At 32.1% G+C, this 22458-nt stretch overlaps 8 protein-coding genes across 8 annotated transcripts; 5 read left to right on the plus strand and 3 right to left on the minus strand.

Moving 5' to 3' along the window:
- Positions 1-106: 106 nt before the first annotated feature.
- Positions 107-2547, minus strand: tgrM2 (IPT/TIG domain-containing protein; the record flags this gene model as incomplete). The annotated part of the gene is made up of 7 exons (XM_020575671.1): positions 107-279; positions 351-875; positions 985-1440; positions 1533-1787; positions 1862-2042; positions 2103-2398; positions 2475-2547. 7 exons carry the CDS (start codon positions 2545-2547, stop codon positions 107-109), a joined length of 1959 nt encoding a protein of 652 aa, XP_020434466.1.
- Positions 2548-5380: 2833 nt separating this feature from the next.
- Positions 5381-9958, plus strand: PPL_04775 (uncharacterized protein; the record flags this gene model as incomplete). The annotated part of the gene is made up of 7 exons (XM_020575672.1): positions 5381-6104; positions 6430-7718; positions 8143-8191; positions 8703-8849; positions 8879-9039; positions 9102-9229; positions 9313-9958. 7 exons carry the CDS (start codon positions 5381-5383, stop codon positions 9956-9958), a joined length of 3144 nt encoding a protein of 1047 aa, XP_020434467.1.
- Positions 9959-10619: 661 nt separating this feature from the next.
- PPL_04776 (uncharacterized protein) lies at positions 10620-12411 on the plus strand (the record flags this gene model as incomplete). The annotated part of the gene is made up of 5 exons (XM_020575673.1): positions 10620-10709; positions 11298-11492; positions 11554-11681; positions 11765-11783; positions 11818-12411. 5 exons carry the CDS (start codon positions 10620-10622, stop codon positions 12409-12411), a joined length of 1026 nt encoding a protein of 341 aa, XP_020434468.1.
- Positions 12412-12721: 310 nt separating this feature from the next.
- repE (DDB1/RSE1 family protein) lies at positions 12722-16389 on the plus strand (the record flags this gene model as incomplete). Its single annotated transcript, XM_020575674.1, has 7 exons — positions 12722-12819; positions 12890-12998; positions 13078-13688; positions 13797-14435; positions 14503-14829; positions 14924-16123; positions 16209-16389. 7 exons carry the CDS (start codon positions 12722-12724, stop codon positions 16387-16389), a joined length of 3165 nt encoding a protein of 1054 aa, XP_020434469.1.
- Positions 16390-16508: 119 nt separating this feature from the next.
- On the plus strand, positions 16509-17952 carry wdr53 (WD40 repeat domain-containing protein; the record flags this gene model as incomplete). The annotated part of the gene is made up of 3 exons (XM_020575675.1): positions 16509-16769; positions 16878-17178; positions 17315-17952. 3 exons carry the CDS (start codon positions 16509-16511, stop codon positions 17950-17952), a joined length of 1200 nt encoding a protein of 399 aa, XP_020434470.1.
- A 481-nt stretch (positions 17953-18433) lies between these two features.
- PPL_04779 (SREBP regulating gene protein) lies at positions 18434-19285 on the plus strand (the record flags this gene model as incomplete). The annotated part of the gene is made up of 1 exon (XM_020575676.1): positions 18434-19285. One exon carries the CDS (start codon positions 18434-18436, stop codon positions 19283-19285), a length of 852 nt encoding a protein of 283 aa, XP_020434471.1.
- A 120-nt stretch (positions 19286-19405) lies between these two features.
- On the minus strand, positions 19406-19924 carry PPL_04780 (uncharacterized protein; the record flags this gene model as incomplete). Its single annotated transcript, XM_020575677.1, has 1 exon — positions 19406-19924. One exon carries the CDS (start codon positions 19922-19924, stop codon positions 19406-19408), a length of 519 nt encoding a protein of 172 aa, XP_020434472.1.
- A 289-nt stretch (positions 19925-20213) lies between these two features.
- Positions 20214-22361, minus strand: PPL_04781 (uncharacterized protein; the record flags this gene model as incomplete). The annotated part of the gene is made up of 6 exons (XM_020575678.1): positions 20214-21352; positions 21429-21612; positions 21701-21850; positions 21914-22066; positions 22137-22162; positions 22190-22361. The coding sequence occupies 6 exons, from the start codon at positions 22359-22361 to the stop codon at positions 20214-20216; spliced, it is 1824 nt and encodes a 607-aa protein (XP_020434473.1).
- Positions 22362-22458: the final 97 nt, after the last annotated feature.

Genomic DNA, 22458 nt, shown 5'->3' on the forward strand with positions numbered 1-22458 from the left:
TTTAAGTAAATTTTCATTGTGGTTTTAAAAACTGTTTTTTTTTTTGATCGATCATACATCATTAGTCGGTTACTTTATATGAGATACATTTCCACTCTATGTTTTATTAGTTTTGTTTATAAGATATTTGATGATAACATAACTTTACGGTCGACCATATTAAAACAGGTACTAATAAACAGGCAGGGAAAATGATTCCATATAGTTTCTGCTTACGATATTCTATCTCTGAATAATCTGTTGATAAAACTCTATTTAATAGCTCATAATAATCCGTGTCTATTCAATAAGAAAATAAAAAGAGTTGGTTATCTTTGCTTTTTCTATTATAACTGATAAATAATACTTACTATCCAATTTAAATATAGTGGAGTTGAAACTTGTTTGTCCATTCACTGTCACTGTAAGATTTAAGTAGTTGATTGGTGGTGGAAGGTTGAATTGGCCACTGTTCAATTGGCATACTATATTGGTGCTGTTGATTACAGCTGATGTTTTACAATCACGAGTATTATCGATTTCTACTGTGATAAGATTTAAATCGATACCGACAAAACCAAGATTAGCTCCAGAGATGCTTATAGACCCGCCGTATGGTGATATTGCCGTTGCGGATACTAGTCTAGGTGCTTGGTAGACCATACTCAACCCACTCAATACAGTTGCACCGATACTATTCAATTGAAGTTGTATATATGCAGATGATCCACTTCCAGCTGGTGCAACACAAGTTACACTGGTATTGCTCAACCTGGTTACATTTGCACATGGCGTAGAAATACTTGAATTGGGATCACTATACACATTCACAGTGATATTCTCATTTCCTTGGATGTTTGAAGTCATATATTGACCACTGATTGTTACAATTCCACCTTGTGTTGGTGGTGATGTTATTTGAGGTGAGATAGGGTTGTATTGTTATCTTAAATGGAATTGTTGGTGAAGTATTGAATTTGGTCAGTGTGTTTACAGTGTATGTACCGGATGGTGTGTTTGGTGGAAATTTAAATGTTAACATCGAGTCGGAAACGGAGATCGGTGACATTGGAGTACTACCATTGAAATGTAAGACAATTGATTTTGTATCATTACCAAATGATGAACCGATAATAATTGTATTTCCACCGTCTTGTGATACTTCTTGGACATTCGGAAGATCGGCAGAGAATAATATATCACTATTGGAGTTCTTTCCATCAATGTTAACAACCACTGACAAATTATAATTCTTTGAACCACTTGGAATTGCTGGCATTGAGCAAGCAATAAAAGAATTGGTTGGGTCATTCAATGTCAACACTGTACATGTATATGTTCCCACAGTGATTGTAACTTGTGAAATAGTTGCATTTGGTTTGAAAAGATTAAGTCTATATCCATAGATTGAAATGGTTCCACCAGTTGATGAAGTAGAGGTAACCGATGTTACTACCGGTACTAAATAAAGAGAATAAGAAAAGTAAGTATTTCAAATTAAAAGATTATGATAAAAATTGTTGTTTTTTTTTTTTTTTGGAATAAATACTTACATAGTTGTTGAGTATAGGTTGCTGAATTTGGATTTGGACTACCAACATTCAAAAAATATTGGTAATCACCAGAGAATGAATAGTTTTGAGCATTCACATTTGATATAATAACAGTGTTATCAACTAAACGGGTTGGTTGTAAATTTCCACCATTAGAAATCAAAGCCAAAGGAATTCCATTTACACCGAAATTTGTTCCAGTCATTGTAATTTGATTAGCATCTCTATTAAATACAACTGATGAGATTGTTGGTGCTATATGAAATTATTGTTAAATTAGATTGTTTTTATTGTTTTCTTCTTAAAATACTAAAACTAAAAACACTTACCTTGGAATGAAAAATATTTTTGAATAAAAATAGAGGATGAAGAAGAAAGAGTTGAAGATCCTCTTACAAAGAAACAAACTGGAATATTTTGACCAGAGATTAAAGAAGTAATGTTATTACCGATATTGAAATGTATTTCTGTTCCAGCAGTATTAGTATCACTTTCATCAACACAGTATATCTTATTAAAACAAATCTGTGAGCTTCCGGGTGGAGAAGAAACAAGTGATAAACCTTTTACTGTAATGATACCTCCTTGAGTTGGAGTCGAAGAAATTGTATCTATATATATCGGATTCCAGGGTAATGCATTGGAAAGTCTACAATCTGAGGTGTCACATACTTTAAAATTATCTGCTTTATTAATAATATCGGGTGTGTAGTTCAAAAAAGCAGTAGTCGGGTTGAGTATTGTAAAATTTTTTTTCACAGCACTGCTGACCAACATAAAGTAATTCCCATTGCTATATGCTCCACTTCCCAAATTAAAAGTCACACCATCTGGTCCATATTCAATTGTTTTTAAATCGAGTTGACCTAAAATATATTATTTTATTATTAATAATTTTAATATTTCAAAATTATTTAAAAAAATCGATTGATTTTTATTTACCTGTAATTTTTCCAATATTAAATAAAATTACAAATAATATTAAAAATTCTTGTATTCTAAAGTATTTAGTCATGATTTAACTTTATATTATATGGTATCAAAAAACAATAGATTAAATAAATTATATCTAATTGTTTTTAAATAATAGATAAAACAAAAACAACAATTATTTTGTTGTTACAAATATATTTTGTAATAGATATAAACTTTTTTAGAATCCAATTTTTTGATTAAAATTGTACAATTTAAGATAATTGAGGTGTGTTGAATCCTCAAATTGATACAAAAATATTTTTTGACCAGTCTACCACAATGTATTTGTAGATATAAACTTGTTTTTTTTTTTGAAATTTTTTTGATTGGTGATCGGGGTGTTTTTATCTTTTTTTACCAAATCAGTTTCTGACTATAAACCCATCCATCTAAATCAAATAAAACTTTACTATGAGTGATGCTCTGGAGCTACCTAAAGCAATTAAACTCAAAAATATTTAATAAAATAATTAAATCTTAAAAAAGATTAAAAACTTGTTGGTTAAATCAAACAAGTATAGGAATGTGTGGAAATAACTATTTTGATTTAATTTGATTAACTTTTGTTTTTTTTATTCTTTTCACAATTTTAAATAGCTATTTTTTTAATTTAATATACCATTAAGTGTACACTCCATAAAATGGAAAGAATAAGACTTTTTCTACTCCATTTGTTCTAAAATCATTGATGATCTTCTTTATTGTGCTAATAATAATCGGACAATGCACTTTGTCAAAAAAGTCTTTAAAGAAAAAATATTTCACTTGGACTTTCACTGGCGCCTTAATTTCAAAAAAAAAAAAAATTTTAAAAAATTGTCAAAACCAGGCAAAATTCAATGGTTTGTTTTTACACAATCCTTTATAAATATTGAAAATTTTTTAAGTACTATTGTAATATCAAAATGCTAACTGGTGCTGAATCATTAAATAAATAATTTTTTTTGATTTTTTTAAGAAAGAGCAAGGTAACTGCCGATCATGTATCTCATCACCATCCATACCAGACGAACGACAAAAACAGAACAAAAATAATTGGTCAAAATTAAAAAAATTTAAAAAAGTAATGATATTTTAGTTGTTCTCTAAATTTAAAACATTTTTTTTTATATATTGTTTTAATTGATTGATCATGCAGTTAGAACCTTGAAACACCCCAAAAAAAGAAAAATAAAAAAAAACTGAAAAAGTAAATAAAAAAAATCATTTTTTCTATTTTTTTTTTGATAATTTAAAATGAAATTTTTTTTTTAATTTTGTTTTTATTTTATTTTTTTTGTCAACAACTCGACTCGTTAAAAAAACAACTCACACTCTCAATAGTTTTCATTATATTTTTAATTAAACATAGCAACCAACTAACTTACACTTTTCTATTAAAGGTCAACAACAACAATAACAAACAACTATAATATAATATAATATAAAAACTTAGCAAGTCAAGCCTACCTATTGACACAATTCATTACACTCATTTAGCTTCCAACAACAACAACTTTAATTAAATTATATAGTAGTTTTAAAACTTTTAGAATAGAAGAAACAAAAAAATATATATATAAATAGCAAATCAAACAAAATAATAATCATTTTATAGTTATTATATATTTTTAATTAATTAAAATAGTTATAGTTTATCATTTGCTTTTCTTGAGCAAAGATCAAAAATTAGTTAAAAATATTCACTATTCAATCACTTTAGCTTTTATAAATTAATATTTTGTTGAAGATCACTCATATCATCACTTGAATCACTCTAGTTTGAACACAATCATTATCGTCTATAAATGTTCTTCTAAAGTATCAGTGTTGAATTTGTGTCTTTTGTTTTTTAATATTGTTTGTGTATTTGTTAAACTTTTTCTTTTTTAATACCAAATAACAACAACTATAATAAAATAACAAAAATATTATTATTTTCTATCTATCTATTCTTTTTTGTATAATAAATAATTAAATAACTTTTTTTTTCTATCTATATCTTTCTATATCTTTCTTTAACAATCAATTTCTTTTTTTTTTTTTTTGTACATATATATCATATTATTTATATTTTTTAAAACATAACAACTCAACAACTTAACAACCAACTCTTCATAATAAATTAAAAACAATTAAAAAAACAAATTAAAAAAAAAGTTATAATTATTATTATTATATTTATTTTTATTTAGAAAAAGTTTAATACAAGTTTTATATATATTATTTTTGTATACAAAACACAAACAATATCTCTAAAACAAAAACACGGAAGCAGCACACACATAGTTAATCAAACAATTACAACTGGACGGTCAAATCATATTTATATTAAATTTTTAATTTAGTTCTAAACAAAGCAAAATTGATATTTCCCACCCAACAACAACCCACCATTTTTTTTTAACATATAAATCAAAATTGCTTTTGCTCCTCTTTTTCTTTTTTTGTATTAAATTTTTTTATTTTTAAATAATTTATTTTTATATTATCAACAACACTTAAAACCAATCTATCTAATAATCTAGCAATCATTGCTTCTTTATTAAACTTTTATAAAGTTTGTATAATTTCCTAATTTGGTTGGACACCATTATCATTTATCATTCCATCAAATTTGAAATTATAGCAAACTCTTTTCCATTCCCTCTATCTTCCCCCCTCTCTCATCTTTTCATCTCCATACATCACTCACCTCTTTAATTAAAACATATTAAAAAAAAAACAAACAAAACAATCAAACAATCAAACAAACAATACAATCAAAACATAATCTACGATTTTAATTTAGGTTTTGGCATTGGCATTGATTTGATTTTGATTTTTTTTTTTTTTAATTCGATATTTTTTATAATTTAATATATATTTATATATTTATTATTATAATAATAATTATGGCTACCTCAAACTGTAGTTCAGTAGATAAGTTGATCTCATTGAAATTGGATGCTGTTGGATCTGCACCATCATCATTGTCACTAAGCAGTGCAGCATCGTCATCAACATCGCAATCACCAAGATCACTCTCACCAATACAACAACAACAACAGATCCCATCATCCCCGACCATGATGGTTGTCGAGCAAGCTCCACCAAGCTCACCACACCTTCACACCACCACCACTGTGAAATCGAACAACATCACCAATTCGCCGTCCCCAAAGAGACAGGCAAAGGATGTACTCTCAGCCCAAATCCTCATTGGCATGAAGAACTTGATTCCCTCGTTATCGTCGGCATCATCGTCCTCGACCTCGCCCAACTCACCACTGTCGGCACCCAACTCGCCCCTTCCGATCCAAGCTCCACTTTCGCCATCCAGCAGCAGCGACACTGAGAAGCCAAACAGCAACACCGACCACCAACTTCCATTATCTCATAATAGCCCAAGCGCATCCAACAGTCCGATCCAGAACAACTGCACTTTCAAAGAGTGTCTTTTGTGTAAGCGTGGATCGCCATTCGTCAACAACCAATCACCCACCTGGGCTTGTATCATGCGAATCGTATTCTACTGCTTGCAGAACGAGATCACATCGAAACCTTTTCTCAATCTCAAGACTGACGTGTACGGCTTCATGACTGCACATTGGCATTTATTATGTCTAGACAAAAAGAGTATGCATTGATCACACATCTGATTCATAATTGTTGTTTGATCGTGTCTTACGCGTGCAAGAGAGCTTGTATAATAATGGCACTTTCTAGTTAATTATATAATTGCTAAAAGAAAAAAACAAAAAGACAAAACAAACAATATTATAATATTGTAATATTGTTTCTTTTTCTTTTCTTTTTTTTTTTATTTTATATAATAATAACAATGATGAAAAAGTCAATAAGTCTAACTATTCCAAATATCACTTGATTATTTACCAATTTTCTTTTCTCTCTCTCGCTCTCTCTTCTTCCTCTCTTTTTTGTTCTCATCAAATAAATATAGGATCTGACAATTGGCATAAACAAATTCAAGACATGTTATCTCACTCCAAGAATCTATTCGAGAGTGGTATGGACACCTATAAGCAAAACGGATATTGGCGTATGAAACAAATCACTGACCCATGGGAAGAAATCAAATCCAAAAAAGTAATCTCAAAGAGAAAGCGTTCTTATAGTGAGGCCGATAAAGACCACTCATCAAAGAACAACAATAACAATAGTAATAACAGTAACAATTCAAGTGTTGTTTCTTCACCTGCTCCTTCCGCCACCGCCACCGCCACCACCACCGCCAACGCCACTGTCACCGTCCCAATATCACCATTATCGTCCACCACTAGCTCCATCGACAAGAAGATTCATGAGAATTTCCACCAATTATCGTCTCAGTTGAATAAAAACAAAGAAACCAATACCAACAAGACAATTCCAACACCTCCAATCAATCTTGCATTGAATTCACAGGTAGCCGCTCCAATCTCTTCCTCCAAGTCCATCTCCACACCAAGACTGAAGAAGAAGCAAAAGGTAGATCACTTGATCCCAGGCCTATCTACCCAACATGGTTCTACCAATAACACCAACAACAACAACGCCACCATCATCCCAACCTTGGTTGTCAACCAAGCACCCATCCCAACATTGCCAATCATTTCAATGTTGGACGAAAGCTCGCTCAAGATCGATGACTCTGACGTCGAAGTCAACATTGAAGATGATGTCGAAGAGATCAAACACTATGATGACGATCAATCATCAATGAGTTTGCTTCTTCTCTCTTCAACTGCCGTCGAATCATCGTCCAAGTTGCTTCTCCCGATGGTGCGTGACCAACAACAGCCAACCACCAGATCGTCCTCCGTAGCCGAAACCTCTGCCAGTTTCACACTATCATCATCATCATCGAATCTCGCCAACACTGGTGGTAATACATCTGCGCCAACCTCACCACCGACTGTTTCATCGCCATCATCACTTCTCTTGATAAAAGAAGAAGAAATTTCACTGTTGAAACAACAACTTCAATTGATTTGCTCCAACCTCACCATCATCAATCAATCTGACGACCCAAGCACAGTTCAATCAATGATTGAAAAAGAAATCAAAAGAATTTCAAATATATGCAGTAACAATAATCACCACGATTTAGACAAATCATCATCCGCCATCACCTCCAACGCTTCCGCCACCTCTTTTAATAAAAGTCCAAAACCATCCGCTATCACCGCCAACGAAGCTCCAGAAGATGACTGTGTGCCAAATTTGGGACTTTCAAGTTTAATGGTAGCAGTAACTACCAATATTTAAATTAATCACCAATCAAACAAAAAAAAAATATAATAATAACAAAAAAAAATATAAATAATCAACAAAAAAAAAATTATAACAAAAACAAAAAAGTAATAACAAAACAAAAACAAAACAAAAAAAAAAATAACTTAAATTTATAGAAATAATTTATATTTAAAAATATGATTATTTTTGAAATAAAAGAAAAAATGTATAGTTTTTTAATAATAAAAAAAAAAGTCTCTTTTTTGTTTATTTGATCATTGAACAAAACTCAAATTTGCATTCGTCGGTGAAATTGAGATTTTTTTTTGAAAAAAACACAAAAATGAGTGATCTCAAACTTTGGTGATTATGAGCCAGCCTATCAATTTGTGGCTATTGGGTTTAACAATGAATGAATCATTTTTATTTTTCTCAATAGCTATTTTTGTTTTGCGAATTTTGTGTTGTTTCAATAGGAATGATTATAAGTATGTGCAAAGATTCTAAAATTTAATGACACAATTTTGTTGTTTTTTTTGGTAAAAATATTTGGATAAAACTGATTTCAGAGAGGGAAGATGTGCTTTTGATCAATAAACTTAACCTCATGATAAACAATGATTTATTCTTCTACAAAACCCAAACAAGTTATCAAAAAAGGTAATAATTTAAAAACAAATAATATCTTCTATGTTTATTTTATTGTTATTGAATAGTTAATAGTTAGTTTTATTTTTTTTGTTTAGATATTAAATCTATTAACATCTACAAACATGAATCTTGATTTGATTCAAAAAGTTACAAAAACATTTCACTCCCTCTTCATCAAACAAATTACAATAACAATAGATCTAAAACAACTTCTCACTATTAAAAGAGTCAAGTTCACCCCTTTGCGATATTTTGGGTTGCACACTCAAGGTGGTGAATAAACACCTCTTGATTTAACACTGCTTGAATCAAATTTATTTTATTTTTAAAAATTTATTTTTAAAATAGACATTGTATTGTTCCTCGATTTAGTTGTTGAAATACATCAATTTAAAATTGAATTACCTCATACTTTATTTTCATTTCAAATTGACTTCTTAATACTAATAAAAAATAAAATAATTAGTGAATCATTAAAGTCTTTAGAAAGATGTTGTTATTTACCATTGCAATTCTTTCAATAGTTGGATTCTATTGCTATTCCAATTACACCAAGAGAATCGAAAAGTATGCCAGTTGGAAAAATAAATTGCAAACACTTGACCTGAAAAAGGATGGTGATGTTGATGAAATTATAAAATTCGTTGTTGGATATGATTTTCCATTTGAAATGTTTTTGTCTTTGGTAAGTTCAATTTCTATTTTATCAAGATTAAAAATAAAACTTACTAAAAATATCTTTACTAGAATTTTTGTTTCTATAGAACATTTTGCAGTCCAACCATTGCAGGAGTATATGCCAAAACTGGTGTTATTGCTAATACTACTGATAAGAGAGCATGTGACACTGATTTATTGATGCACATTTGGATGGAGTAAGTAAAATGATTTGAAAAATTGAAAATATAAGTAGATGGTATATGATATTAATAATTTTACATTTTACAATTAATTTTAGTTATGGACTTGACAGTACCGAAGGTAAAGCATCATATGAACAACTAAACAAGATCCATGGTCTTCACTCTGCCAAGACCAGAAATGTGGATTTCGTCTTTGTCTTGAGCTGTTTGGTTATCGACGCTATCCAATTCACCAGAGACTATGGTTGGAGAAGTATTGAAGAGAAGGAGAAACAAGCAATCTGGGAGTTCTATCGTCGTGTCGGAGAGAGAATGGAGATAAAAGATCTTCCAAAGAGCTTGGATGATTGCTATCAGATGGTCGAAAAGTACACTGAAGACGAAAGATCAGCACGTATCACCGAAGATGGAGTCGCTTTGACTGAAGCCATCACCAAACTGGTCTGTCAATGGTATTATTTCATCCCACAACCAATCCTCCGTATGGCTGTCAGTGTCATTCTCTACCAAATGGGAGCAACCTTCCAAAGAAAGCTTGGACTCACCAAACCAACATTTGTTCAATCATTGTTTGTCAACACAATCTTGCAAATCCGTAGAGCACTTCTCAATGTCGTTCCACTCCGTACCGAACCATTCAAGCTTTCTGATTCAATTATGAAATCCGATTATGGTTGTCCAATTAGTAAAGATACTATTAAAAAAGTTGGACCAGTTGACGTATTAGCTAGAATACAATAAAATTATTTAAAGTTCTTAAAACAATAAGGATCCTTCAAGTTTATTCTTTAAAATCTTTTTTAAATATTTATTTTTATACAAAACTATGAATTCTATTTGCCTTTAAAGGCACTTTAAATGAAAGACATTTAAATTTTTATTACAGTTGTTTAAACCTTTTTTTTTTTTCAAATTTTTTGTCTGTTTTTTTTTCAGTCAATCATTTTAAAATGAATCGCTCATTAGCGACCGATATCGGTCGATTACTTTTCTTTATACTCACAGAACACAAATAAATAATATAATATATAAAATGAGTGAAAAATAAAAGATCATTAGGATTAGTAGTTAATCTTAAGAAATCTAATAAGGTCATGAGGAAGACTAAACAAAAGCAATAGCGGAGATAGGAATAGAACTAATAGATTAAAATCGTCCAAGAAGTTGTTTATGAAAGTCTTCAAGAAAGGTATAATCGAGGAGATGATTGACATTACCATATACAGCGATTCTACGACAGATATATGACTTCCCAATGGGAGATATGAGCAGTTAGTTAGAGATGAGGCAATAGCGAGTGTTAAGATTCTCCACATGTTCTACAGTAGAAGAGAGTCGAAATTGAAGATGGCATGCCATGAACACGCTATCCAAAATATATAAAGAAAGATCAAATGACAGAATGGGAGAAAGATCCATTGTGGTTACAGCAAGAGTTGTCAAAGAAAAAGTGATTTTAGAAACTGAGAGATTAAGAGAAGCCAATGTGGTAGTAGTTGGGATGGAAAGTACTCTATTTTTGTTTTTTTTAGAATTGATTTTTGAGAGGGAAGATGTTCTTTTGACTCTTCTAAATACCCCCAGCAAGTTAACAAAAAAAGGTAATAATTTAAAAACAAATCAATAATATTCAATAATATCTAGTATGTTTATTTTATACTTTTAATAGCTAACTTTATCTTTATATTATTTTTTGTTTAAAGTAATCTACAAACAGAATCTTCTTCAAAACAATTTGTTTACAATAAACCTAAAACAATCTCTCTAATAAAAGAGTCATGAGTTCACCCTTTGCGATATTTCTGGTTGGCATTAAAGGTGGTATGGAAAACATCTCTTGATTTAACTCTTTGAATCAAATTTTATTTTTTAACTAAAATTTTAAAAATAGACATTGTTTGATGAAAGTGAGTGAAACGTTGCTGAAATGCATCAATTTTAAATTATAATCCCTATTTATAATTGCATTTTTCTCACAAAGAAAGTATAAATTTGTATTTCCATTACTTTATTTTCATTTCAAATTGACTTCTTAAAACTAATAAAAAATAAAATAATTAGTGAATCATTAAAGTTATAGAAAATGTTGTTTACCATTACCATTCTCTCAATATTTGTATTCTATTGCTATTCCAATTACACCAAGAGAATCGAAAAATATGCCAGTTGGAAAAATAAATTGCAAACATTTGACCCGAAAAAGGATGGTGATGTTGATGAAATTATAAAATTCGTTGTTGGATATGATTTTCCATTTGAAATGTTTTTGGTTTTGGTAAGTTCAATTTCTTTTTTATCAAGATTAAAATTAAGCATACTCATATTTTCAAATCTAGAATTTTGTTTCCTATAGAACATTCTGCAGTCCAACCATTGCAGGAGTATATGCCAAAACTGGTGGTATTGTTAATGATACTGATAAGAGAGCATGTGACACTGATTTATTGATGCACATTTGGATGGAGTAAGTAAAATGATTTGAAAAATTGAAAATATAAGTAGATGGTATTTGATATTAATAATTTTACATTTTACAATTAATTTTAGTTATGGACTTGACAGTACCGTAAGGTAAAGCATCATATGAACAACTAAACAAGATTCATGGTCTTCACTCTGCCAAGACCAGAAATGTGGATTTCGTCTTTGTAATAGCCTGTCTGGTTATCGACTCTATCCAATTCGCCAATGACTATGGTTGGAGAAGTATCGAAGAGAAGGAGAAGCAAGCAATCTGGGAGTTCTATCGTCGTGTCGGAGAGAGAATGGAGATAAAAGATCTTCCAAAGAACCTGGAGGACTGCTATAAGATCGTGGACAAGTACACTGAAGACGAAAGATCAGCACGTATCACCGAAGATGGAATCGCTTTGACTGAAGCCATCACCAAACTGGTCTGTCAATGGTATTATTTCATCCCACAATCTATCATCCGAACTGCAGTAAGTGTCGTTATCTACCAAATGGGAGCAACCTTTCAAAGAAAGCTTGGACTCACCAAACCAACATTTGTTCAATCATTGTTTGTCAACACAATCTTGCAAATCCGTAGAGCACTTCTCAATGTCGTTCCACTCCGTACAGAACCATACAAGCTATCTGATATCATCATGAGATCCGATTATGGTTGTCCAATTAGTAAAGATACTATTAAAAAAGTTGGACCAGTTGATGCATTAGCTAGAATACAATAAAATTAAATATACATTTTACAGCATATCCAAAATCAAATATCTCTTACAAAAATTTTTGTAAGAGATATTTTTTTTAATCTTAAATATAAAGAAACATTAATGTTGAACTGTTCCAAGTAAAATTTGAAAAATTTAATAAATAAAAAATTTTGTCAAAAAATTTGGAAGTTCATTTAAGTTTTTAACTGAATTAAGAGATTACAGATAGATAGAATAATCAATTGTTAATATCAATAATAACATCTATTAGATAGAACGATTATTTATTTATTAGATAGATATATAATACATTCGAAATAATAGATTAAAAATGTATAATTTTGTATCGACTGTTCAGAAACCAACTGCAGTTTATCATTCTGTAACTGGTTGCTTTACATCTCCAAATGAAAGAAATTTAATTATAAGGTATATATCACAATCACATATTGTTTTATTCTGTTATTATGTTCTTATTCTTATTTCAAATCTATTGCAGTAAAGGAACAAAGTTGGAGATATTTACATTGACTCCTGAAGGATTATCACCAGTGCTAGATGTAAATATATACGGTAGAATATCTGACATGAGAATATTGACTGCAACCGTAAGTGTTTTTACATTTAATTAGTTAATAAATAGCTATAGAGATAGATATTAATATCTACTTATCAATATTATAATAGGGTGATAAACAAGATAGATTATTCATTTTGACAGAAAAGTATAAATATTGTATTTTGGCATTCAACAGTGAGAGTAGAGAGTTGGTTACTATTGCAACTGGCGATGCAGAGGGAACCATTGGAAGACCGGCAGAAGCTGGACAGATCGGTATTGTCGACCCTGAATGCAGAATGATCGGTATGCATTTGTACGAGGGTTTGTTTAGAGTGGTACCACTGGAACATGGACAACCGGTACGAGAGTCATTCAGTATGAGAATAGAACAGCTACAGATCGTCGATATGGTGTTTCTCAAACAATGCGCAAAGCCAACACTCGCCTTACTCTTTAAGGACACGCGTGACGCCCGACACATCGTCACCTACTCGATCGACGTCGTCACCAAGGAACTCATTGAAGGCGCCTCACAAGACTCGGTCGAGGAGAACTCAACGATGCTGGTGCCACTCGACAACGGTGCAATGTTGATCGTCGGTGAGATGGCGATCACCTACATGAACTTGAAGGGTAACAGTCAGCCCGTTACCATCTCCATCGACCACACACACATCGTTGCGTACGAGCAGATCGATCGCGATCGATTCCTGTTGGCCGACGACTGTGGAAGTTTGTATCTGTTGCACATCACACTGGATTCATCGAAACAGACTGCTCTCAATATGAAATGGGAGCCGCTTGGTGAAACTAGCATTGCGTCGTCGCTCTCCTACTTGGACAGCGGTGTCGTCTACGTCGGTAGTTCGTCGGGCGACAGTCAGCTGATTCGTCTAAACTCTCACATCGATCCTAACACTGGTTCCTACATCTCGGTGATCGACCAGTTCACCAATCTCGGACCGATAACCGACTTTTGTGTGGTCGACGTCGAGAAGCAAGGACAGGGACAGCTGGTAACCTGCTCTGGAACCTTCCAAGATGGATCGCTCCGAATCATTAGAAACGGTATTGGCATTGCCGAGCAGGCATCGATTGAACTCCCGGGAATTAGAGGTCTGTGGTCACTCTCCAACAACTCGAATCCATCCAGTCTGCATCGTCATCTCATTGTATCATTTATCAACTCGACGAAAGTACTAACTTTTTCGGGCGAGGAAATTGAAGAGACGGAAATCGCTGGATTCGACAGCAATGCAACTACACTCTACTGTGGAAACACAACAGAGAACAACCATTTCATTCAAATTGCAACCTCTGGTATCTACTTGGTAGATTCTTCGAGTTTGATGCGTTTAGATCAATATACTCCAGAGAAAGGATCAATCAATCTTGCCTCTTGCAATGGTAGTCAAATATTAATATCACAGGGTAGCAATTTAACTTATCTAGAGATCAGTGATTCTAAATTAATTATTAAAAAGTAAGTTGTTATTGTTAACAATTCTTCTCTGGAAATATAATTAACTAACAAAAAAAAAAAAACAAAGGGAAGCACAATTACAATATGAAATTTCATGTCTCGATATTTCATTGTTGGATGGATTCACTTCTTCACCGGTTTGTGCAGTTGGATTGTGGACTGATATTAGTGTTCGTATTTTGCAACTCCCAAATCTAAATGAAGTCTGCAAGGAGACGCTGGGTGGTGAAATTCTACCAAGATCAATCTTATTTATTACATTCGAGGGAACCAATTATCTACTGTGTTCACTTGGTGACGGTCATCTTTTCAACTTTACATTCGATGTTGTCGAGAATTTACTACAAGAGAGAAAGAAACTATCATTAGGAACAACACCAATCCTTTTAAATAGGTAAATCTTATAATTATTTTAATAATTCTTCGAAAACTATTTATTAACAAACTTAAAATTTATATAATAATTCTAGTTTTAAATTAAAAAATAGTACAAATGTTTTTGCTTCATCGGATCGTCCAACTGTAATCTACAGTAATAATAAGAAACTGTTGTATAGTGCAATCAATATGAAGGTTGTATCTCACGTTTGTTCTTTCAATTCCGAGGCATTCCGCGATAGCATTGCCATTGCCACAGAGAGTTCATTGGTCATCGGTACAATCGACGAAATTCAAAAACTTCACATCAGAAATGTCCCACTTGGTGAGATGGCCAGAAGAATCACCTATGTCGAGGAATATCACAGTTATGCAGTCATTACAATCCAAAGAAACGATGGTAATAACAACAACAATGACAATGACAACTTCAACAATAACAATAATAATGGTGTTCCACTTACCAACTATGTAAAATTGCTCAATGAACAGACATTTGAAACCACCTCCAAGTATGCTTTAAAGAGTTTCGAATTCGGATGGTCAATTGTCACCTGTAGATTCAAGAATGACGATGCCCTATATGTTGTAGTGGGTACTGCTTTCCACAATGAAGTGGAGAGTCAACAATCAAAGGGTAGAATTTTGGTGTTCAGAATCGAGGATAACCGTTTGATTTTGTTGGACGAGGTTGCGTTGCCAGCCTGTGTCTACTGCTTGTTGCCATTCAACGGCAGACTGTTGGCGGGTATCAATAAGCGTGTCCAGGCATTCAATTGGGGTGTCGATACCAATAAACTCACAAAAGCAGAGTCGTACAGCGGACACACTCTCAGCCACTCGATGGTGAGTCGTGGTCACTTTGTCTTGGTTGCCGATCTCATGAAATCAATGACACTGCTCGTCGAAGACCAACAGGGAGCCATCAAAGAGTTGGCTAGAAATCCACTGCCAATCTGGTTGTCGAGAATCGAGATGATCGATGACGAAACCTTCATTGGTGGTGACAACTCTTACAATCTGATTGTCGTGCAAAAGAATGCAGAGGCCAGCAGCGAAATCGACAATGAACTCTTGGACACCGTTGGACAGTTCCATCTCGGTGAGACAATCAACAAATTCAAGCACGGTTCACTCGTTACCTCGCCAGACATGGATTCACCAAAGCTCCCGACCATTCTCTTTGGTACGGTGAGTGGTGCTATCGGTGTGATAGTATCCATCTCCAAGGACGACTATGAATTCTTTGAGAAACTACAGAAAGGTTTGAATAGAGTTGTTCATGGTGTTGGTGGATTACCATTTGAAAAGTAAGTGTTTACAACAACAAAAAAAGAAATAATAATTTGAAATACAACAAGCTTTACTAACATAATAATTAATTATTCATAATAGTTGGAGATCATTTAGTACTGAACATATGACTATCCCATCTAAAAACTTTATTGATGGAGATTTAATTGAAACCTTTTTAGATCTAAGACATGACAAGATGTTGGAGGCAATTAAAGATATGAATATTTCTATTGAAGATACCTATCGTCGAATTGAATCTTTGATGCATCATATTAGATAGTAAATAAATTGGAAACTATTAAAATACTTTTGTTTTTTTTGTTTTTTATCATCACCATTTTTTTTTTTTTATTTTCTTTGAACGAACGAATAGTAGCCAATTTCATTCTTTATGAAAAGATGGAAAATAATGTGACTACAACAACAACAACAACTTCTACTACCACTACAGGTGATAGTACAAGTCAACAGCATCGATCATCATCATCACTGAAATTAGTAGAACAAAAGTTTAAAGGTCATAAGGATAGTGTCGTATTTGTTACTACTCATCTCAACAAACCAATACTTGCATCGTCTTCCGATGACTGTACAGTTAGACTATGGGACATAGATAGAGGTTCCGTTATTAAATGTATAAATAACTTTAATGGTGAACCTGTATGTATGATCATAATTATAAATATTCATCTGCTTTGCTTTAGTTTATTATAATTAGCTAATTACTTACCAATTTTATTGCTATCTTTGTGATTCATTCTTATTCAGGTCAATAGTATTGCTTTCGATAAAGAAAACTTGATATATTGTGCACATTCCAATAAGATTACATGTTTCGATTTGAGAAACGACTCTTTGATATTGAAGGAGAGTGTCAATCAACTACAATTCAACACAGAGGAGATCAATCAAATAACATTCGATTCTAAATTTCAATATATGGCATCGTGTGACGACTCTGGTGCAATCAAAATCATAGATATCCAAAAGAATAAACTATGTGAAACACTAAAGAAACATACAAACGTTTGTTCAAATGCATTATTTAGACCAAATTCAAAGAATGAATGTAAGTAGATATACTAAAGAGAGAGTAGAGAAAGAGAAATGATATGTTATGATTGTTGTCTTACTTTATAGTATGATTGTACAATCTTACTAACTAACTAACTAAACTTGTAAATAACAAAAATATAACATTAAAGTGATATCAGGTTCTTATGATTATTGTGTTATTCAATGGGATTACTTGAAAGCAAAGTTGATTAGAAGAGAATCGTTCCAGCAAGCATCACATGTTCTGAGTGCAAAACAAAAGGAGAAACAACAGAGACAAATATTGAACCCACCTTTTGTTCATAGTCTGGATCTTTCTCATGACGGCAAGCTGATGGCGATCGGTCTTGGCAGTGGTGATATCGCAATCAACGATATTTCATCGTTTTCTACACATCTACTGTTGGACTCTGCACATAGTGCTCCACTCTCACAGGTTCATTTCCCAAGATTCAGTGGCAGTGCAGGTAGTCTAGATAACAGCAATAGTCATCTATTGTTATCAGCAGGTAATGATTCAAATATAATACTATGGGATATAGAAAAGAAGAAAGATCAACAACAACAGCAACAACAGACTTCAAATAAAAGTAAAAACAATAAACAATCAACAACACAAAAAGCAGAAGAAGCAGAAAAAGAAGATGCAGAAGAGGATCAAGAAAAGAGAATAAAAGCATGGACACAACACCACTCGATAGTCAATTGGTTAACAACAAGCAATAGATCTACATCCATTTACATTGCAGATACCTCAAACGATATCACTGTACTGACAATACAATAAATATAAATAAAAAAACATTAATATAAATTATTTTTTGAAAAATAGCCAGCTTTTTTATGCCACACCGACAAAACAAACACAACATAAAACACACATAGATATTAAAAATATTTCAAATTATTTTTTTTATTTTTTTTATTTTTCTTTGACGTCAGTTAAAACAACAATAGGATTGTAATTATTTAAAGTTCAATTATAAGAAAGTTTAAGTTTTATAATAATAAAAAGATTTGATTAGATTATATAGAATAGTATTTAATTAAAAAAGAAAAGAAAAGAAAATAAAATAAAATAAAATAAAATAAAATAAAATAAAATAAAATAAAAGAAAAAGTATAGGTAAACCCTTAGATAACTACTAAAAGTAGTTAATAGAGTAGTTAAAGAGTAGTAGTTAGGTATTTAAATAACTACTAAAAGTAGTTAATAGAGTAGCCAAAAGATTAGAGTTTAGATCATAGTAGTAGTTGGGTGATATTAGATGAGATTGTCAATAAAGGTTGGATTATTGGCATTGGTGTTTCTGACGGCAACTATTATTCTACTGAGTATACTGCAGCTCGACCAGGCACCGACACTCAACCTCAACTTTAGAGAACGTAGTTCAACGCATCGTAGTATCAAGCCTTCTTTGACAATAGATTTCAAATGGGGTCCGACAGACCATTCTATCACCACACCTCGGCTGACTTCAACAACAAACGCCGACACTCGAGGCCTAAATGACATATCTACACAGCCGACTACCACATCTTCTTCAGATGAGCAGAGCGCTTCAGCAGCAGCAACAGCAACAGCCACAGATCAACAAACCGCCACCCCCAACACTTCACCTTCACCCGATAAACTATCTAGTTCAGATAGTCAAAGAATTAAATGTAGAAATACCGTTCAAGGAACCAAATTTATAGCTGACGATCAAGGTTTTAATTGTCTAAGATCCGAAGTTGATAAAAATGGATGTTGTATAGTAAATAATAATAATAATAATAGTAATAATAATAATAGTACAGATAATAATAATAATAATAAAATTAATCAATATAATAGCGATATATTTAAAAGATTCTCATGTTATGGATGTTCAAACAAGTTTCATTGTTGTAATGAATACGAACTTTGTGTATCATGTTGCATGGGTAGCGATAAAGTGCCAATTTTGGAAGAGGTACTCGGTAGAATGTTAGATAAAGGAATCAGTTCGAATTACTTGAGAAATCAATTCGAACTGTGTACCATGACTTGTCGGACATCATCTAGATCACTAATACATCAACGTGAATATATAGAGCCAGATTTAAAGTTTTGCTATGGCACAAAATTACCACCATAACCTCAAATCGTAATAATAGACTACAATAGAATAGAATACAACATAAACCATTTATTTTAGAAAATAAATTTTATTTATTATACAAATAACAACAGTTTCTTTTTTTTTTTTTTCCATTGGTTATGATGTCGGAGTCTTGGGTACTCTTAGAACTAGATGTATTGTAGATTGAGTTTGAAGTGATGAATTTGAAACAGTTCGATAGATATCCATTATTTTACCAGCAAATATCAATCGAATGTTTTTCTCTGGCTGATTTAACTTTTCTGCCAGTAGTTTGGTAACTGATTTCATCGATTGAGAATATGATATATTTTCAAGAGTTGTTATATCGCCATTCATCTGTCTGAAATTTAGTATGCAACTTCCATCTGGGCGGTAGTCTGATTTCTCTGAGACATAAAGGTGTTCGCCATTTCTGATATTCGATTGTTGAAGCGTATCATTGCAACTGCTATCGAGCACAACATCTGTGTCTTGAATGACTATACAGACATCACTTTTTTGTTCTCTATCAAAATTTGGAGCAAAACCAAGATTAGACAAATGCTTGATCAGTTGCTTCACTGTACTTTGATCATCAAACTCTAGATTTTCAAATTTCTTTGTGCAGGCTTGAAGATGTAAAGTTATCTTCATTGTTTGAATGTGTTTGTTTTTAATTAATCAAAAATATAAAATGATTCATCTAAACGAAAATTTCCTAATCACTTTAGCCTTTTTTGGAATTAATAAAGAAAATTTTTGTAAAAAACAAAGAAGATCTTTTGCCAAAATATGATAAATTTTTTTTCCATTATTGTGGTGTTATCTTGTCTTTGATTAAATAATAATAATAATTTCCAAATATTGATTTATAAATCGGTTTGCAATTATGTTAGTGTCCCAAAAAACCGGGATGATTGAATAAAATCTATATTTTATTATTTTAATAATAATCTCTTTGAGATTCCGAATTATTCCTATCTCTATGAGACATTGCTCTTCTCTTTAGTTGTTTCTTAAAGTCATCTTCCAGATTATCATCATTTTCTTCTACGTTTTGCTCACTGCTGATTTGAATCGAGACATCTTTTTCGTTTGGTGACTCACTTTCAATATTATCTTTACTGTCAGATACTTGTATCTCCTCTTCAGCTTCTTTGGTCTCATTTTCCAAGTTGTCGGTAGTGGTCGATTCAACCTCGGTTGTTGTAGACTTTTCTGAACTTGGTGTTATTATATCGTTATTATTTTGTGGTTGCTGTTGTTGTTGTTGGTCGACAGTTGTAAAATTTCTATAATGCAATTGTAATTGAGCAGATAGAATATTGGTTTGTTGTTGGAGATAAATAAGATGTTGTTGAATGAAATGTAAATGCTCAATTGGATTATATTGTTGATGTTGATGTTGTTGTTGTTGCTCTCCTTGTTGTGGAATAGTTGTATCATTTTGTGTTTGTGTTTGTGTTTGTGGTTGAGTTTGAACATGAACTTGTTGTACATTATTTTGTACAGGTATTTGTCTAATATGAATTTGAGCATGTCCTTGTTGTTGTTGTTGCATCTCAATCTGTCTGAATCTTTGAAGTAACTCCTGTAGATTATGCATATGTTGTCCAAGTGGTTGTTGTTGTTGTTGTTGTTGTTGTGGCTGCGCATGTGCATGATTGTTGTTAGCGGCAACGGCTGGAGCGGGTTGTGCTGGGACTTGTTGTGCAGCAGCAACTGGGACTTGTTGTTGTTGTTGTGGTTGTGGTTGTGGCTGTGGCTGTGGTTGGGCAGCAGCAGCGGCAGCAGCAACAGGGTCAATAAGTACATCTGCTCTGCAGATTGGACAGGATTGCTGTCTCTCCAACCAAGAACGCAAACAACTCATATGCAAGATGTGACCACATGGCAACTTCTTACCGACTGTCATATCCTCTCTGCAAACAATGCATATTCTATCGGTGTTGTTCAGCTCTGCTTCAGTGGCATCTGGGAATCTCTCATTGGTAATGTTTCTATATTTCTTGATATCGTTGAATCTTCTTACTGATGTTCTCAATGAAATGAATATCTGTCTGATAATATGAATTGGTAGACCTACAATACAATGAATGATTGATAAGTTAGGTCACGATGAGATTTGAATTAGAAACAAATAATTTATTCAACTTACCATAGTAAACAAGAGTGACACCAAAGAACACTAAATAAAGGATGGCTTTGCATGTCTCTGTTGCGAATTCGAGATATAAGATGTAGAGACCCTTGTTATCCCATCGACCTTCTCTCTTGATACCCTCTATATTTATAAATAATGTAATCAATGTAGATAAAACAGTAACAAGTAATAATCCAAACTAAATATATAATATATACAATTATTTCATAAACGATTATTAATAATCAATAAAAATTTGATTCACAATTTACAATTTTTAAACATACCTCTAAACCAAATAATAACATAACATTCGGACCATCTTTAATAAGTGATGACGCAGCAAAGTAAATGAATAACATATCACCAATCAACAACAGCAGTAACAATGCAACCAATCTTATGTGATTAATGAAGTTATATGGTGTATGTTCAATCTATAATTAAAAAAAGTCAGTCATAGTTGGTGTTTGTTAAATATCATTGATTATAAGACATACATATTCTACACGATTTTTTGTTAACCAATGGAAAACTTGGAAGAATAATAACAATAGAAATAGGAATATAAATTGTGCATTGAAATGATCTCGGAATATAGTAAGCGCCAGAATTGTATCTGTAATCGATGATTTCAATCTATCATTTAAGTACTAAAATAATAATAATCGATCGTTAATAATGAATAAACATGTTGAAACAATTGGAATGATTGATAGATACCTCTGCTTCACGTTCTTGTACACGATCTAAATAGATATAAACAACTAATTTACCAAGAAAGTATGCCATCACCACCAACATATTGGCAAAGATCAAAAGAGAATGCTTTGCAGTGGCAAGATATACACCGGCTGGATAGAATTGTTTATATTTACTGAATGCATGGTATATAATACCTATGGTTAATGCCGTAGTAATCAGCCCATATCTAAGTGAAATTCTCATTTTTTAAAACCAATCTATCTATCTATCTATATTTCTTTTTATATTATCTATACTATATCTATATCTATATCTATATATATATATTTTTTTATTTATT

The sequence above is a fragment of the Heterostelium album genome, assembly GCF_000004825.1.
Source record: "Heterostelium album PN500 unplaced genomic scaffold PPL_scaffold4, whole genome shotgun sequence".
Taxonomy (NCBI): Eukaryota; Evosea; class Eumycetozoa; order Acytosteliales; family Acytosteliaceae; genus Heterostelium; species Heterostelium album.